The sequence below is a fragment of the Mesoplodon mirus genome (assembly GCF_964341445.2).
Source record: "Mesoplodon mirus genome assembly, chromosome: 7".
Lineage (NCBI taxonomy): Eukaryota > Metazoa > Chordata > Mammalia > Artiodactyla > Ziphiidae > Mesoplodon > Mesoplodon mirus.
In genome coordinates, this window is record NC_138983.1 from 55561372 (window position 1) to 55580739 (window position 19368).

Genomic DNA, 19368 nt, shown 5'->3' on the forward strand with positions numbered 1-19368 from the left:
AAATCTTTTTGGTAAACCTCAGTATGGCTGAAACTGCCATTGTCTCTTCCATTCATTTGATCAGCAGACTTGACTGAGCACCAACTCTGTGCAAAGCACTTGAGACAGGTTGATGAAAAGATAATTTTGACCCACAGAAGCATCCAGTCACTGAAGTTCACCACAACATACCACAAAAGGGCTATAAGAGAGCAGTAGTTATACAACTAAACTCTTCAAGTGTTTTCTTTTAAAAGTTTCATAGTTTTCTCTCTTACAATTAGGTATCTAAACCAGTTTGACTTAATTTTTGTACATGGTGTGAAGTTGGAGTCCAACTTCATTCTTTAGCATGTGGATATCCAGTAGTCTCAGCACCATATGTGAAGAGACTCTTCTTTCCCCCACTGAATGGTCTTGGCACCATTACTGACAATCAACTGACCACAGATGTATGGGTTTATTTCTGGACTCTCAATTCTATTCCACTGATTGATATATCTTCCCTTATTTCAGAACCATACTATTGATTTCTGTAGCTTTGCAGTAAGTTTTGAAAGCAGGAAGTGTGAGTCCTCCACCTTTGTTCTTTTTCAGGATTGTTTTAGCTATTTGGGATCCTTTGCAATTCCATATGTGAATTTCAGGGTCAGCTTATTCATTTCTGTGAAAAAAGAGATTGGACTTTTAAAAAGTATTGTAATGAATGTGTAAAAAACAAATTGGGAAGTATTGCCATATTAACAATATTGTCTTCTAATCCATGAGCACAGAAAATCTTTTCATTTCTTAAAGTCTTCTTTAATTTCTTTCAACAATGTTTTATAGTTTTTAGTATACATGTCTTGCACCTCCTTGGTTAAATTTATTCATAACTACTCTGGATTTTTGTTTTTGGTTTTTGGAATTTTATTTATTTTTTTATACAGCAGGTTCTTATTAGTCATCAATTTTATACACATCAGTGTATATATGTCAATCCCAATCGCCCAATTCATCACACCATCACCCCCCCCCGCTGCTTTCCCCCCTTGGTGTCCATACGTTTGTTCTCTACATCTGTGTCTATTTCTGCCCTGCAAACTGGTTCATCTGTACCATTTTTCTAGGTTCCACATATATGTGTTAATATACAATATTTGTTTTTCTCTTTCTGGCTAACTTCATTCTGTATGACAGTCTCTAGATCCATCCACGTCTCTACAAATGACCCAATTTCGTTCCTTTTTATGGCTGAGTAACATTCCATTGTATATATGTACCACATCTTCTTTATCCATTTGTCTGTCGATGGGCATTTAGGTTGCTTCCATGACCTGGCTATTGTAAATAGTGCTGCAATGAACATTAGGGTGCATGTGTCTTTTTGAATTATAGTTTTCTCTGGGTATATGCCCAGTAGTGGGATTGCTGGATCATATGGTAATTCAATTTTTCGTTCTTTAAGGAACCTCCATACTGTTCTCCATAGTGGTTGTATCTATTTACACCCACCAACAGTGCAAGAGGGTTCCCATTTCTCCACACCCTCTCCAGCATTTGTTGTTTGTAGATTTTCTGATGATGCCCATTCTAACTGGTGTGAGGTGATACCTCATTGTAGTTTTCATTTGCATTTCTCTAATAATTAGTGATGTTGAGCAGCTTTTCATGTGCTTCTTGGCCATCTGTATGTCTTCTTTGGACAAATGTCTATTTAGGTCTATTTACGTGTAGCTGTCCAGTTTTCCCAGCACCACTTATTGAAGAGACTGCCTTTTCTCCATTGTATATCCTTGCCTCCTTTTCATAGATTAGTTGACCATAGGTGCGTGGGTTTATCTCTGGGATTTCTATCCTGTTCCATTGATCTATATTTCTGTTTTTGTGCCAGTACCATATTGTCTTGATTACTGTAGTTTTGTAGTATAGTCTGAAGTCAGGGAATCTGATCCCTCCAGATCCGTTTTTTTCCCTCAAGATGGCTTTGGCTATTCGGAGTCTTTTCTGTTTCCATACAAATTTTAAGATTTTTTGTTCTAGTTCTGTAAAAAATGCCATTGGTAATTTGATAGGGATTGCATTGAATCTGTAGATTGCTTTGGATAGTATAGTCATTTTCACAATATTGATTCTTCCAATCCAAGAACATGGTACATCTCTCCATCTGTTGGTATCATCTTTAATTTCTTTCATCAGTGTCTTATAGTTTTCTGCATACAGGTCTTTTTTCTCCCTAGGTAGGTTTATTCCTAGGTATTTTATTCTTTTTGTTGCAGTGGTAAATGGGAGTGTTTCCTTAATTTCTCTTTCAGGTTTTTCATCATTTGTGTATAGGAATGCAAGAGATTTCTGTGCATTAATTTTGTATCCTGAAACTTTACCACATTCATGGATTAGCTCTAGTAGTTTTCTGGTAGCATCTTTAGGATTCTCTATGTATAGTAGTATGTCATCTGCAAACAGTGACAGTTTTACTTCTTCTTTTCCAATTTGTATTTCTTTTTCTTCTCTGACTGCCGTGGCTAGGACTTCCAAAACTATGTTGAATAATAGTGGTGAGAGTGGACATCTTTGTCTTGTTCCTGATCTTAGGGGAAATGCTTTCAGTTTTTCACCATTGAGAATGATGTTTGCTGTGGGTTTGTCATATATGGCCTTTATTATGTTGAGATAGGTTCCCTCAATGCCCATTTTCTGGAGTTTTTACCATAAATGGGTGTTGAATTTTGTCAAAAGCTATTCTGCCTCTGTTGAGATGATCATATGATATTTGTTCTTCAATTTGTTAATATGGTTTATCACGCTGATTGATTTACATATATTGAAGAATCCTTGCATCCCTGGGATAAATCCCACTTGATCATGGTGTATGATCCATTTAACGTGTTGTTGGATTCTGTTTGCTAGTATTTTGTTGAGGATTTTTGCATCTATATTCATCAGGGATATTGGTCTGTAATTTCCTTTTTTTTGTAGTATCTTTGTCTGGTTTTGGTATCAGGGTGATGGTGCCCTCATAGAATGAGTTTGGGAGTGTTCCTCCCTCCACAGTTTTTTGGAAGAGTTTGAGAAGGATGGGTGTTAGCTATTCTCTAAATGTTTGATAGAATTCACCTGTGAAGCCATCTGGTCCTGGACTTCTGTTTGTTGGAAGATTTTTAATCACAGTTTCAATTTCATTACTTGTGATTGGTCTGCTCATATTTCCTACTTCTTCTTCGTTCAGTCTCGGAAGGATGTGCATTTCTAAGAATTTGTCCATTTCTTCCAGGTTGTCCATTTCATTGGCATAGAGTTGCTTGTAGTAGTCTCTTAGGATGCTTTGTATTTCTGCCGTGCCTGTTGTAACTTCTCCCTTTTCATTTCTAATTTTATTAATTTGAGTCCTCTCCCTCTTTTTCTTGATGAGTCTGGCTAATGGTTTATCAATTTTGTTTATTTTCTCAAAGAACCAGCTTTTAGTTGTATTGATCCTTGCTATTGTTTTCTTTGTTTCTATTTCATTTATTTCCGCTCTGATCTTTATGATTTCTTTCCTTCTGCTAACTTTGGGTTTTGTTTGTTCTTCTTTCTCTAGTTCCTTTAGGTGTAAGGTTAGATTGTTTATTTCAGATTTTTCTTGTTTCTTGAGGTAGGCTTGTATAGCTATAAACTTCCCTCTTACAACTGCTTTTGCTGCATCCCATAGGTTTTGGATCGTCGTGTTTTCATTGTCATTTGTCTCTAGGTATTTTTTGATTTCCTCTTTGATTTTTTCAGTGGTCTCTTGGTTATTTAGTAACGTACTGTTTAGCCTCCATGTGTTTGTGTTTTTTACGTTTTTTTCCCCTGTGATTCATTTCTAATCTCATAGCATTGTGCTCAGAAAAGATACTTGATATGATTTCAATTTTCTTAAATTTACTGTGGCTTGATTTGTGACCCAAGACGTGATCTATCCTGGAGAATGTTCCACGAGCACTTGAGAAGAAAGTGTAATCTGCTGTTTTGGGATGGAATGTCCTATAAACATCAATTAAATCTATCTGGTCTAGTGTGTCATTTAAAGCTTCTGTTTCCTTATTTTCATTTTGGATGATTTATCCATTGGTGTAAGTGAGGTGTTAAAGTCCCCCACTATTACTGTGTTACTGTCAATTTCCTCTTTTAGAGCTGTTAGCAGTTGCCGTATGTATTGAGGTGCTCCTATGTTGGGTGCATATATATTTATAATTGTTGTATTTTCTTCTTGGATTGATCCCTTGATCATTAGGTAGTGTCCTTCCTTGTCTCTTGTAACATTCTTTATTTTAAACTCTATTTTATCTGATATGAGTATTGCTACTCCAGCTTTCTTTTGATTTCCATTTGCATGGAATATCTTTTTCCATCCCCTCACTTTCAGTCTGCATGTGTCCCTACGTCTGAAGTGGGTCTCTTGTAGACAGCATATATATGGGTCTTGTTTTTGTAACCATTCATCAAGCCTGTGTCTTTTGGTTGGAACATTTAATCCATTCACGTTTAAGGTAATTACTGATAAGTCTGTTTCTATGACCATTTTCTTAATATTTTTGGGTTTGTTTTTGTAGGTTATTTTCTTTTCTTGTGTTTCCCACTTAGAGGAGTTCCTGTAGCATTTGTTGTAGAGCTGGTTTGGTGGTGCTGAATTCTCTTAGCTTTTGCTTGTCTGTAAAGCTTTTGATTTCTCCATCGAATCTGAATGAGATCCTTGCCGGGTAGAGTAATCTTGGTTGTAGGTTCTTCCCTTTCATCACTTTAAGTATATCATGCCACTCCCTTCTGGCTTGTAGAGTTTCTGCTGAGAAATCAGCTGTTAACCTTATGGGAGTTCCCTTGTATGTTATTTGTCCTTTTTCCTTTGCTGCTTTCAATAATTTTTCTTTGTCTTTAATTTTTGCCAATTTGATTACTATGTGTCTTGGCATGTTTCTCCTTGGGTTTATTCTGTATGGGACTCTGCACTTCCTGGACTTGGGTGGCTATTTCCTTTCCCATGTTAGGGAAGTTTTCGACTATAACCTCTTCAAACATTTTCTCGGGTCCTTTCTCTCTGTCTTCTCCTTCTGGGACCTCTATAATGCGAATGTCATTGCGTTTAATGTTGTCCCAGAGGTCTCTTAGGCTGTCTTCATTTCTTTTCATTCTTTTTTCTTTATTCTGTTCCGCAGCAGTGAATTCCACCATTCTGTCTTCCAGGTCACTTATCCGTTCTTCTGCCTCAGTTATTCTGCTATTGAGTCCTTCTAGTGTAGTTTTCATTTCAGTTATTGTATTGCTCATCTCTGTTTGTTTGTTCTTTAATTCTTCTAGGTCTTTTTTAAACATTTCTTGCATCTTCTCGATCTTTGCCTGCATTCTTTTTCCGAGGTCCTGGACCATCTCCACTATCATTATTCTGAATTCTTTTTCTGGAAGGTTGCCTATCTCCACTTCATTTAGTTTTTTTTCTGGGGTTTTATCTTGTTCCTTCATCTGGTACATAGCCCTCTGTCTTTTCATCTTGTCTATCTTTCTGTGAATGTGATTTTTGTTCCACAGGCTGCAGGACTGTAGCTCTTCTTTCTTCTGCTGTCTACCCTCTGGTGGATGAGGCTATCTAAGAAGCTTGTGCAAGTCCACTCTATGACTTTTGATTGGAGAATTTAATCCATTTACATTTAGAGTGATTACTGATAGGTAAGGATTTACTAATGCCATCTTAGTCATTGTTTTCTAGCTGTTTTGTAGTTCTCTTGTTCCTTAATTCCTCTCTTGTGGCCTTCCTTTGTGAATTGACTATATACTTACCTTTACCAGAGTGTTGTGTATTTTCATATGTTTTCATGTTACTAATTAGTATAATTTTGTTTCAGCCTGAAGAACTCCTTTCAGCATTTCTTGTAAGGCAGGTCTAGTGGTGATGAACTCCCTCAGCTTTTGTGTGTCTGGGAAAGTCTTTACCTCTCCTTCATATATGAAGTGCAACTTTACTAGATAGAGTATTATGGCTGGCAGGTTTTTTTTTTTTTCCCTTTCAGTGCTCTGAATATATCATCCTACTCCTCTAGACTGTATCGTTTCTGTTGGGAATTCTACTGATAGCTTTATGTGAATTCCTTTATAAGTTATAATCCTTTTCTCTTGCTGCTTTTAAGATGCTCACTTTGTCTTTTATATTTGACAGTTTTATCATAATGTGTCTGTTGAGCCATACCCTGTATGCATGCAAGCCCTGTACTTGCCCAGCCTCAAGACGGAAGAAAGAGCCCCGAGTCAGCAACAGAGACATCAATAGTTTAACGGGATTAAACAGGGACCTCACATGTCTGAAGCAAGGTCCTGGAGTGACACCCCACTGTGTGCAGCAGACAGTGGGCAAGACATGGCAGTGGTCTTCACTACCAGGGGGAGAGGAAGGTTACCAGTTATAGGGGGAATTGATGTCAGGTTGGCTCATCAGTTACCAGGGAGTGAGCAGAGGAGCACGCCCCTTACTGCCCCTTTGATAAGCTATCATGGTGGAGATGTTCTGATCTAAAGATTAGAACAATCACTAGATGGGGAGGGGGGAGGGGGTACAAGTATATAGGCATTTACTGATTAGGCTCTATGATTAAGAGGGAAGGTCAGTTATGTGAGTAGGGTGTAGGTGAAGCAGGGACTGGTTGAGCAGGCGATGTACAGAGAGCAAGAGAACAGCCATCTTAGGTGGCCTGATAATACAGTGTCTTGGAGAGAATGGCTTTAAGTTGAGTTTGTTTGGTAACCTATGAGCTTCACAAACTTAGATATCCAAATATCTCCCCAGATTTGGGAAGTTCTCAGCTCTTATTAATTAATTTATTTTTACATCTTTATTGGAGTATAATTGCTTTACAGTGTTGTGTTAGTTTCTACTGTACAACAAAGTGAATCAGCTATACGTATACATAGATCCCCATATCTTGTAGCTCACTGAGCTTCCTTAAAACAGCTAATTTGAAGTCTTTGTTGGATAAATCACAGATCTCCATGTTTTTGGGATCCAATACTGGAAGACTGTTGTGATCTTTTGATGCTGTCATGACTCCTTGATTTTTCATGTTCCTTGATGTTTTGCATTGCTGTCCTCACATTTGAAATAGCAGTCACCTCCTCCGAACTTTACTAACTGCCTTCAGGAGAGAAAAACCTTCCAACGGCTCTGGTAGGGATGCTGGGATTTTCTCAGATCTTCTATGGATACACCAGCTCCTTGCTTTCTCCCTCTGTGGCAAAATTCTCAAGCTTGTATGCCTTCTCTTGATCCTCCAACACATCAGGCCGAAAGCTGACAGCCTCCATTTTGTTTTCCCAAGGGTGGCAATAAAGCTCATTTGTGGTCTCTCCCTTGCCCACAGATTCTAGCTGGCTTTCTACACATGCTTACTGGCCATTTGCCAAAACTTGCTCACTGCCACTGGGAGCATGCACAGGGAACTGGCCACAGGGTGGAAGCATGTGTGAATGAGGCATGTGGAGTGATGGGAGTGCCCTTGGGCCAGTTGGGAGGATCCACAGGTGAGGCTTCCCCAGTGACTTGTGGGTGGAGTCTGTAATGTAGTTAGTAAGATCCTCATCCCTTTAATGCCCTCTGAGAGTCCTATCTGCTGCTTTCCCAGACTCTTCCTTCCCCTAGGTCATGTAGATCATGATTCAATACTCTGGTTGAGGCAGGAGAGAAATGGGAGAAGCCAGGTGTATACAGTTGGAGAAGCCAGGTGTTCACTCACACGCTCTTACTTTCTCCCACAGGGGCAATCACCAGCCAGGAAAATCTCTCTTGAACCTGAGTTCTGCTGCCCTGGGGTAGGGGTGATGCAGGTTAAGTCAAAGTGTTTCTCTTACCCTCTCTAATGCATCAAAGCTTGTACTTTTTTTCCTCCAATGGTGTGTTGGAATATAGATTCATAAAGGATATTGGTCTGTAGTTTTCTTTTCTTGTGATCTCTGCATATGGCTTTGGTATCAGGGTGATACTGGCTTCAAAGAATGAATGAATTGGGAACTATTCACTCCTCTTCTAATTTTTGAAAGAGTTTGAGAAACATTCATGTTGATTCTTTTTTAAATGTTTGGTAGTAACACCAGTGAAGCCATCTGGTCCTGGGCTGTTCTTTGCCAGATGTGTTTTGATTACTGGTTCAACCTTTTCACTTGTTATAGGTCTATTCAGATTTTCAATTTCTTCTTGAATCAGTTATTTTGTTTCTAGCTAGGTATACAGTATTATTCAAGTCTTCTATATCCTTTGTTTATCTTTCATCTGTATAGTCTACCCATCATTGAAAGTGGGTGTTAAAGTCTCCAACTATTAATATTAAAATGTCTATTATTCCCCTTAATTCTGCCAGTTTTTGCTTCACATATTTCATGGACCCATAATTAGGTGTACATGTGTTTACAGCTGTTATATCTTCTTTGCGGATTGACCCTTTTATAATTATACAATGCCTCTCTTTGTCTCTTGTAATAATCTTTGTCCTAAAGTCTATGTTGTCTCATATTGTATAGCTATTCTAGTTCTCTTCTGGTCACTGTTTACATCTTTCACTTTCAACCTACTTCTGTCTCTGGATCTAAAGTGAGTCTCATCATATATTTGGACTATACTGTTTTTAAATCCATTCTGCCAATCTCTGCCTTTTAACTGGAGAGTTTAATTCATTTACATTTAATGTAATTACTGATAAGGAAGGACTTCTGCAATTTTTCTATGTATTATCTATATGTCTTGTACCTTCTTTGTTCCACAATGTCTCCATTAATACCTTCTTTTGTGTTAGATATCTCCTACTGTACCCTTTTGATTTCCTTCTTATTTCTTTAACTATGTAAGTTTTAGTTATTTTCTTAGTGGTTGCCCTGGGGAATTACAATTAACATCTTAATTGAAAACAATATATTTGAAATTAATACCAACTCAATTTCAATAGCATACATAAACTTTGTTCCTGTATAACTATATTCCCCCAGTGTTGTTATTGTCACATGAAGAGTCACAAAAATCATGAATGTGAAAATATCGTGTAAACCATCAACATAATATATAGATATTATTATTGTAGTATTTGGTCAGGTTAAGAGGCTTCAGTGCAGTAAACTTGATAATGTTCCTAAGATTTAAGAGCTCAAACAATACCTTTGCTAAAAAATAGAGGAAGTAACTACTACTCCCACCTTTGTGCACATCCATTTCTATATTCCCAAACCCTCACACACTGCCTGGCACATAGTGGATATATTCAATAAATTTCTTATAAGTGAATAAAAATATATACAGAAATGCCTATGACATCCTTAAGGAAAGGAAAGAAAACTTCATCATTTATTAGGAATCTATTATCTGTCAGGCACTGTGTGTTTTAAATATACTGTACCTCATTAAATCCATATAGAAACCCTATACATCAGCATCCTCAATTTACAAAGAACTGAAGGAAGTGATTTTTCCAGGTCACACAGCTGAAGCCAAAGTTTAAATCTGTATCTCCAAGACTCAAGGCCTGTGCTCTTTCTACCACAGCATACTGATCTTACATTCTACTCTACTCTGCCACAGAATAGACCCAGCACGTCTAGAGAAGTTCTCTCTTCCAAACACATAATGAAGTCATAAACAAGAGACAGCAGCATTGTCTGAAAGGCAACTAGCTTAAAATTTCCACTGCCAAGGGACCAGATGGTTTCTGGGATTTCTAGTTAAGCTAAAAATACCCACAACCACAATGCATCTGACTTACAAACAAAGAAAAGGAGGAGCAGCCAGTATAAACATGCAGCTGGAAAGCTAGAAGATTTAATGCTTATAAAGCACTGTTTAAAGGGTTTTCAAATGGTATTACATGATGTAAAACATTAGATAGCTCATGTTATTAATTGCTCACTCATCACTCTCTCTGTCTCTCACATACCCATACCACATTAGTTTTTTAATCAAACTCTCAGGTCTGGCAGAGTTGAGTTCCACCAAGAAGCTGAAGGTCGGAGAGGATCCTCCTCCCAGCCCCTAGCCTGGGTGTGTGAGGCCTCCCACCACCACACACGTACTTGAATAAAAGCAGTAGCTTCCTTAGGCCTAGCTGTAGCTGCCACGCACCCAGAAATGGGTAAAATTTTGTTACAATCCTTCCCTTGTATATTTATTGTTGGGTTATCTGCCTTGTGTATACTAGCATTCTTTCTATTTTTTTTTTTTTTAACTAACTAACTAACTAACTTATTTATTTATTTATGGCTGCATTGGGTCTTCGTTTCGGTGCATGGGCTTCTTATTGCGGTGGCTTCTCTTGTTGCGAAGCATGGGCCCTAGGCGGGTGGGCTTCGGTAGTTGTGGCTCACGGGCTCTAGAGCACAGGCTCAGTAGTTGTGGCGCACAGGCTTAGTTACTCTGCGGCATGTGGGATCTTCCTGGACCAGGGCTTGAACCCATGTCCGCTGCATTGGCCGGCGGATTCTTAACCACTGCGCCACCAGGGAAGTCCCTCTTTCTTTTTTTAAAGTGTAAAATTTAATGGTTTTTAGTATATTCACAGAGTTATTTAACCATCACCACAATTTTAAAACATTTTCATCACCTCATAAAGAAACCTCATACCCTTTAGCTATTACTCCTAAACCCCGCCTTCTCCTCCAGCCCTAAGCAACCACTGATCTACTTTCTGTCTCTACATATTTGCCTATTCTGGACATGCACTAGTATTTGTTTGCTGATGGATAGGAACATTGTTTCCACAGCTGTATTCCAAAAGGCCTAGAGTAATGCAAAAGGATTTGAGTTCCCTCAAACAACAGGATAACTGGACAGCTTCTTACCCACCTCTATACAATCTTGTATTTTTTTAGAACAAGGCGGTATAAATTATTTAAACAAACAGAAGGAAGGAAGCTTTCTGTTGTAAAGGTAGATCGTTTCAAGACAAAGAGCTAAGCACAGAGCTTTCTGTCACAGGGTTCTGACAATGGTTTGCTAGAAAGAGCACAGGTTTGGAGTCAAGAGAGACCTGAGTTCCAATTCCATCTCTGTCACTCTACTCAGGTGAGAAGTTCTGGGGTGAGTTACTTAACCTCTTTGAACTGCATTTTCCTTAGCTGAAAAATGAGAATGTTATAAATCTTATAGGATTAATGTAAGAACTAAAGGAAACGAGGTATGTAAAGTACTGAACATGGCAGGAAGCCCTGGGGAAAAGCTAGTTCCCCGATGCTACCCATCACCATCCTGCCAGACTCCTCTGAAAACCACCAGTATATTCCTACTTTAGTATGGCAGAGAGATTACTGACACCTCTAAAACCTGCTCCTTAAATTCCACATTACTTCTCCTTAAGCTATCTTCCTTTTCCATCCATACTCCATACTCTTAACAAGATTTGTCCTCTTAACCAGCTCATCCACTTGATTTGCTTCTATTCTTTTATCCCTCCCCCAACACACACACACACACACACATGCACACACACACACACACACACACACGACCTGCCCCAGGCCATCATCAAGCCTTGTGGTTTCTTTTAAATCACTACCTCATTTTTCTCTCATAGTCTCCTTTCCCTCATGATTACTGTTTGGACTATTCCCCACACATAACTTGCTAAGTCTAATCCTGAGATTTTTACAGAACTCACTAACTGCCCTTACCCTTTCCTTTTCATGCCCTGGTCACATTTCCTCCACCTTTTAAAACCCTGCTCTAAGCCACTTCTAGACACTTCAGTTTTAGAGATGAAAAGAATCTTAAGAAATCATTCAGGGAAATCTCCTGCCCAGCAATAGGTAGGGCATAACAACTTGCATTTTACATAAATGATACAGAAGGAGGTCAACTGATTTTACTCAAGCTCATACCACTACTTCCCTAAAACTCCCTAGACTGGCTTCTCCACCCTCACCTCTCTGGTTTGCCTCCTTTTATCAATTCTAAAGCTAGCCCTCCAGGGCTTCCCTGGTGGCACAGTGGTTAAGAATCTGCCTGCCAATGCAGGAGACACAGGTTCAAGCCCTGGTCCAGTAAGATCGCACATGCTGCAGAGCAACTAAGCCCGTGCGCCACAACTACTGAGCCTGTGCTCTAGAGCCCGCGAGCCACAATTACTGAAGCCCGCGTGCCTAAAGCCCACGCTCCACAACAGGAGAACCCACCGCGATGAGAAGTCTGTGTACCACAAGGAAGAGTAGCCCCCGCTCGCTGCAACTAGAGAAAGCCCGTGCACAGCAACGAAGACCCAACACAGCCAAAAATAAAATAAATTAATTAAAAAATAATAAAGCTAGTCCTCCAGTATCACATCATTTATGTGTCTGGTATCTGTCTGCTGAAAGCACCTATATTTTCATTCGTTCATTTTAAAAAAGAGGAACAAGTCTGCATATTTTAATTCACTCCAACACTGGCTGGGCATGCAGTTAATATGACTGAGTCTGCAGTCAGTCTCTGTCTCTATCTCTCCTTATACACACACCTTAGAGGAAGCACAGACACTTCAGGTCTCTTTTGCTGCACCCCACTCTGAACCACAGACTCAGGCTTAAAGTATTTGGACATTAGAAAACAAAATAATGTAGTTAATTTCTACTTAATTAAGGCTTAATTATTACTCAGTGTAACACAGATTTTTCTTTTACAGAATCTATAAAAAGGATCCTCATAAGCTACTGCTAATGTATTAAAGAGCTAAAGGCAACTTTATAGTATAAAAGTTTTATCAGTGTGGTCATTAGACTCCCCCTAAATCCCATATTAATCCAATGGAATCTAGTCTAAACAACAGCCACCAGACAATCTGTTTCCTCCACAGCTCCCAAGTACTCCCTCCTAGAGACTCTGCAAGTTTGACAACTCTGAAAAAGCCCCCTTTAACCTACCCAAGGGCACAAGACCTATCTCATTAAACAATCCACAAGTATTTACTGAGCCTCTACTATGTGCCAGGCACTGTACTAAGTACTGTGAATACAATGGTAAACAAGATTTTTGTCCCTGCTTGCAAAGGATTTAAAGCCTAGTGGGAAAATGGGCAGAGGCAGCATAGGGATCTATAAGAAAGTCATGGGGGACAAAAGGGTATAGTGGAAAGAGCCAAGAAATCTCAGTTCTAACTCACTGTCCTACTACTCTAGCAGTCTAAGATTTGGCAAGCCATCGTCTCTCGCTGAGCTTTAGTCTTCTCACCCATAAAACAAAGGAATTAGATAAAACAGTATTTAAGATCCTTTTCAGTTCTAAGAGTTCTAAAAGAAGATAACAAAATAGCAGCAGCTATACTCACTGAAGGCTTATCATATGCCAGTAATCTCACTAGGCACCATTTACTTAAGATACAGTTTTATACAGAATGGCAGTACTGGCATTACTGCATCACTTTCTTTTCTTCATTTTTTAAACTGGAAGGAGGATAGATGGTTTGATTATATTTCGTTTTATGGTTATACTCTATTCCCAAGAAGAATTTTAAGTGACTTACAGTAAAAATGCATAAAGAATGAGCGTTAATAGAGAATAAAGACCACATTAAGTAATAAATATGAGAAGAGTATACCAAAAATTATTTCTTTAATTATATGCCATGTTGGAAGGCCATGATGACTGAATTGAAAACTCTGTCTTAATTCTAAACTTCCTGACAGCCAAAGCAAAGAGGAAAACACAAATGAACGTGTAGCTCTTAGAAAAGACACTAGCTCAACAGAGAAGGTTTTTCCAGACTGAGCTTTTAGAATAACTTGCAACCACATTTTTTGTTTGATTCTTCTAGTGGTGAAGAGGGCATGAGGAATGAAGGGAAATAAATTTAAACAAATAAACAAACCAGCTTTTCAGATATTTAAAATAAAAGCCTAACTTTATAATTATATATCTTATGGTTCAAGTAATTCTTTTCAATTCACATATATTTTATAATTTACTTAGAAATGACCTTGGGTTAACTATTACTCTATCTGCCTATTTGGAAGAAGTTTCATTTTCAAAGGGCTATAGAACTTTATTAATAGCGCTGCAAAACATTCTTTGCTTTGAATGTTTCAAATGAAAATAGACTGAGCTACTGGCAAGACTCGGCCAGAATCTATTGATGGATTCCTTCCAAAATAACCATCCTATCAGGACTACTCACTCTTAACTCCATGCTTTTGGGCTTAAGAAAGAAAAGTTTATAAAGTGGATAAGTAAAATAAATGCAGATTAATTTGATTTAAATACAGATGTAAAAAACTTTAAAGCTTTTACAAATGAACTCTCTTTAGGAAACAAACTTGCAGAGAAAAACCTATTCTTCTGTTATTGCTTAACAGACAGAAAAAAATGCATTTGAAATATCCCAAAACTGTTAACAATGCTAATTCTTTTTTTCTTGTGGTAAAATATATATAAGATGAAAGTTACCATTTTAACCATTTTAAGTTTACAGGCACATCGCTATGTAACCATCACCATGCTAATTCTTTTTTAATATATCCATATGCCTCATCTCATTGTCAGCACTAACAACTTCATATTGTTTTCCTAAATATCATTTAGAATTGAAACTTAATATTTTCTTAACTAAGAAGTAAAACATGTTGACTAAATAAGAGATGCAATTCACAGTATTACCATAATAAATTTTCCAACCTAAAGTTTCCATGACATCAGCAAACTATTTCCTAAAAAGATAACTCTACCAACCAAATCCAATTAATTTTTTTAAAAACTGTACTAATAACTGAACTCAGCCCACAACCTTGGGTATTTGGAAAAAATAAATGCTGAAATCCATAAATGTATAATACTGATTGCAACATTTCTTAACAATAACATGTTAAGTAAATATTTTCCTATAAATTAATCCCATTGTGACTCAACGATACATACTAAGGGCAAGGATGGGCCAAGGAGCAGGAAAAGAAGATATACCACACATATTCCAGAGCCACACATAATCAAAAGCACACCCCTCTGTATAGACTTTACATTTTGCCCTTTAGAGAAGAATTTTCTAAGTTCCTTGGTAGGGATTTCTAAGTAACAACATATTAACCTTCTACCCACTTTAAAAGAATGAATTACAGGGGTAGAGACTGGAATTGGTAATAAGTAGTTCACCTATCCAGTGTCCACTCCAATTAACTGGGGCAATTTGGCCTTGGCATCATATTTGGGTTTTAATAAAATTTTCCTTTTTCCCAAGTAGTTTCAAATGAAGAGATATTAATTAACTAATCACAGACTGCCTAAAGCAACATTTATTTGTTTCAGGGGATATTTATTGTGACTTGATTGAAATTAATATGATCTTTTTCTCTTTTCAGTAGATCCCTCTAATAATCATTAAGATACACCCGCTATAAAAGGGGAAAAATCCACATACACATTCAGAAGCTGACGATTCTTAGTCAAGCAATCTTGAATTTTTTAACTTTAACTTTAACAGGGCATCTATAGTTCAAGCTCATATGCACAAAGCAAGAGTTTCATCATCACCATAAATGGTTAAGTACACTGGCTTACATCTTACGTATTGGGTTCTCATTTCATCAGTCAAGCTACAGTGGCTACAATCCAGTGGCTCTTCAACAAATGTCAAATGAGTGAATAAACTGTTTAGGAAAGGGCCTTCCTGGAAGGAGTTACCATCACCCAGAGAAGGGGAGGCATTTAAGAGAAGGAGAGGTTTAGCGAATTTTACTCACAGAAATAACAGGAAATGCTCAATATTCTGTAATAACCTATATGGGAAAAGAATCTGAAAAAGAACGAATATATGTATATGTATAACTGAATCACTTTGCTGTACACCTGAAACTAACACAACATTGTAAATCAACTATACTCCAATAAAATTTAAAAAAGAAAAAGAAAACAGGAAAATCAGAACATATACCAAAAGGATTCAGATATAAAAACAACAGGGTTCACAGTAGTATGAACTTTATAACATTCTTAAACTTGGTAGATTTTTTTGGTCATATTTATTAGTGAGTAGCAATAAAAAAGCCTTAAGATATAAAGGGTCCAGGTATATGTCCATAGGAACAGCAAGAGAGATACACTTCATAGTGCTGTGAGAAGGAGAAGAACCCTAGAAATAAGGGTGAGCAATGCCAGCTTTAAATCAAAAAAGACAACAAAATGGGGTAAAGACTGTGTCTTTTTATATTAAAAGAGAGGGCATGGCACCTAGTACTTACTGTCTGTTGAATAAATGATTCCTTCCAGCCTTCCTCCCTTCTTTCATTTCTTTTTCCCTTCCTTTCCCTCCTGCTATCTATCTACCTACCTACCTATCTATCCATCCATCTATCCATCCTTCTTTCCTTGCTTCCACCAAGCCCTTCATTATTCTTCCATCACCCAACATTCATCCAATTCCTCCTTCCTTTCCTCCCCAGGACCTGCAAAGTCTAAAGGAACAAGAAATGCCTTGACAAAGGTCTTAAAAACTTTTTAGTTTGCCCTCTTGAAACCTATCAATATATATTTTAGTTCCAGGCATTGAAAATAAATCAACTCTGGCCTCAAGTTCCTATTAAGAGGAAAAAAGTCCACAAAGAAAATCCATGGATATTGTCTTCAATATCAATGGTTGTTGAAGAAGGCTTTGTTGTTTCCTCCCAGAAAAGGAAGTTCAACTCTGCAGCAGAGCAATTAGTACAATCTTACCCTGAGGATACCCGAAATGGGTAAAATTTACTTTTCTTTAAAATTTCAGGTCAGCCCCTTATTCCTAACCCATATTTGAAAACCAGTTCCCCCATTTTCCCCCACTCCCACCTCCCCCAAAGTAGCTACAACATACACCTTAAAGCTCCCCCAGTCCCTTTTGTCTCATATCCCAAAATGAAAGAACCGTGACTGAATTCAGTATCAGTCTCTTACCCTGCCAGGAAAGATAAGGAGTAGGAGTTGTTCTTGGAAACAAATGCTGAGCGGTGTGTCTGTATCATCTTGCCTCGAGAAGGTTCTTCATTCTCTGAATCTGAGAGACGTGCAGGACACTGGCAGGAGACAAGGGAGACAACACTGTCCATTTGGGGTTCCCATGGAATCTCCCAAAGCTATTCTTCAAATCTCTCTTTCTATTATATGTTCTCTCTGAGTTCCAATCTATGTTTCCAACTGCCTCTTGGGATCCCAATCTGGATATCCCAAATGCAGCTCAAACTTAATATATCCAAAATCAAACTCAATATTTCTCTTCTCTAAGTCCCCCTACCAACCCAGTTAGAAGCTTCAATGTCACCCATGACTCTTTCCTTTCCTTTCTTCAAAGTCATAATAACACTGTATAGAGGTTTTGAGTACCCCAACACATCCAAATATTTTATTTCATCTACTCTTTAACCTACCCCACTAAGAAGGGATTATTACCTTTTACAGATGGCAAACTGAGGCTCAGAGTAGTTAATCTGCCTAGGATTGTAGAGTTAATAAGTAGTTAACGTTGGCACTGTGATCCAGAGCATCTGTCTCCAAACTGCCTCCACGTCATTTCTACTTTGCTCCATTCTGCTCCTCTAATGTCTTTCAGATCTAACTCTTCTCATGAATACTCATTGTCACTGTCTTTCCTTAGATTCTCATCATCTTCTGCCTTGACTACTGCAATAATCTACTTACAGGTCTTGCTCTCTCCAGTCTTTCTTCCCTCCAATCCCCTCCATATTATCAAACACACAGACAGAATCCCATCACTCCCCTGCTTAACCTTTGGTGACTTCAGGATAAAGTCTAAATACCTCAGCATGATCCAATAACCTTCAGAAACTAGATCCAATCTTCCTCCAAGTTTTTCTCCCACCAGTTCCGACACAGGGAACTCCTTGAGCTCTACTGCAATCATACTACTTTCTATTCTCCACATGTACCATCATAGTCTTTCAAAACTCCTATTCTTTTGCACATGCTCTTAGTCTCTTTGCCTAAGATTCTCCTTCCACATTCTCTGCCTATAAAATACTCACTGGCCTTTCAGAGGCATCTTAAATGTCACTTTTGCTTCCAAATACCTTTAGATCAGCTTTTTCCATCTTGCTGACACTCATTCATTTACCTTCATTTTATTTTAGAATCTCTTTTTGAGTCTTTAAATTTACATTCAAAGTTTCTTTTACGTGTGTCTTTTGCATACACATATGAGGATTTGCTCATGATTCAATACGAGTGTCTTCTTTATAGGGGGAGCAACTAATCACACTGAACTGTAGCTTCTTATTTAGGAGTCTGATTTCTGCTGTAGACAACAGACTCTTTGAGAGCAAGTGACCACCTTTTCTTTAAAACTTCTGATACCATTATATAGTACATAAACAAAAAAAGTCTAATAATCTAATGATTAACCAGTTTTCTAATGATTAAATGACTATCAAAGTTAGAGTTGTAGACAGAGGCATGCAAGGCATCTTATGGCTCAGAGCACCCTGTATTCCTTAAATGCTTTGTTATTCTCTAGGTTGACAGGCACATTCATACAACAGGCTATGTTTCCAACAGCCTTTAAGAAACAGTTGAAGGATTACAATTTACAGAGAAGCTTTTCAATTCTGTAGGGTATCTATCACTCCTTAAAGAACCCTGTTGTACAAACTATTCACTGGAGAAACTTTAATAGCACTAACCCATTACAAATTTATTGGAAAGAAAGAAAAAGTTTTGACATCAACAGACTCAACAGGGGATAAATAATGACAATTGTTTTTAGGTGTTTCTGAATAATCAATTCGGTACCAAATAAAAGAATGTTCAAATTCCAGCTCTATTACTTAGCTATCACTGTCACTATAGGTTAGTTGCTTTACCTTTCTGAGCCTCAGTTTCTCATCTATAAAATTAAAAATGATCTGTCTACTACGTATATTGTGATAAACCATTAAAAACACAGTGCATTAGCTCACAAGTAGTAAGTGCTCAACAAAAGATAGATTTTATTTATATCAATCTTAATACTATTAATCTTTTAAGAAAAAACTCTGGTATTATAATAGGTATATGCCAGGTTCCTTTTAATTGTTGAAAATAAATTTACATTATTATAAATAAATAATTATATAAACAGAAGGTACCCTGACCCCCAATCCCTCTATATTTCTACCCTCACAAAACCTAGAGCCATAAGATAGGAAAATATTTACCTCTCATCTTTAACTTTGGATAAAAACAAGCATATAGGACTATCGATTCCTAAAATGGAAATCTCTAAAATGATATTTTTTTAAATGTTGTGCCTAAAAAAAAATTAAAAGAATGATAATACCCAGGGTTGGCAAGGGTGTAAGGAAATTAGTTTAGTACATTTGTTTACTATTGTTTAATACAAACTTTAAAGTTCAAAGTTTAATACAAATTTAATGGAGGTCAACTGAATAATAAGTACCAAAGAGTCTTAAAAAGTACACTCCCTTTGATCTGACCATTCCACTTCTAGTAAT

General features: G+C 37.6%; 1 protein-coding gene across 1 annotated transcript in view; it reads right to left on the reverse strand.

The window, feature by feature from the left end:
- Positions 1-19368, reverse strand: part of RNF169 (ring finger protein 169) — an 82643-nt gene that overhangs the window by 8597 nt on the left and 54678 nt on the right. Inside the window, exon 4 of the mRNA XM_082626953.1 lies at positions 16820-16938. Within this exon, the coding sequence (XP_082483079.1) occupies positions 16820-16938 (119 nt within the window). The remainder of the gene's footprint in view (positions 1-16819; positions 16939-19368) is intronic.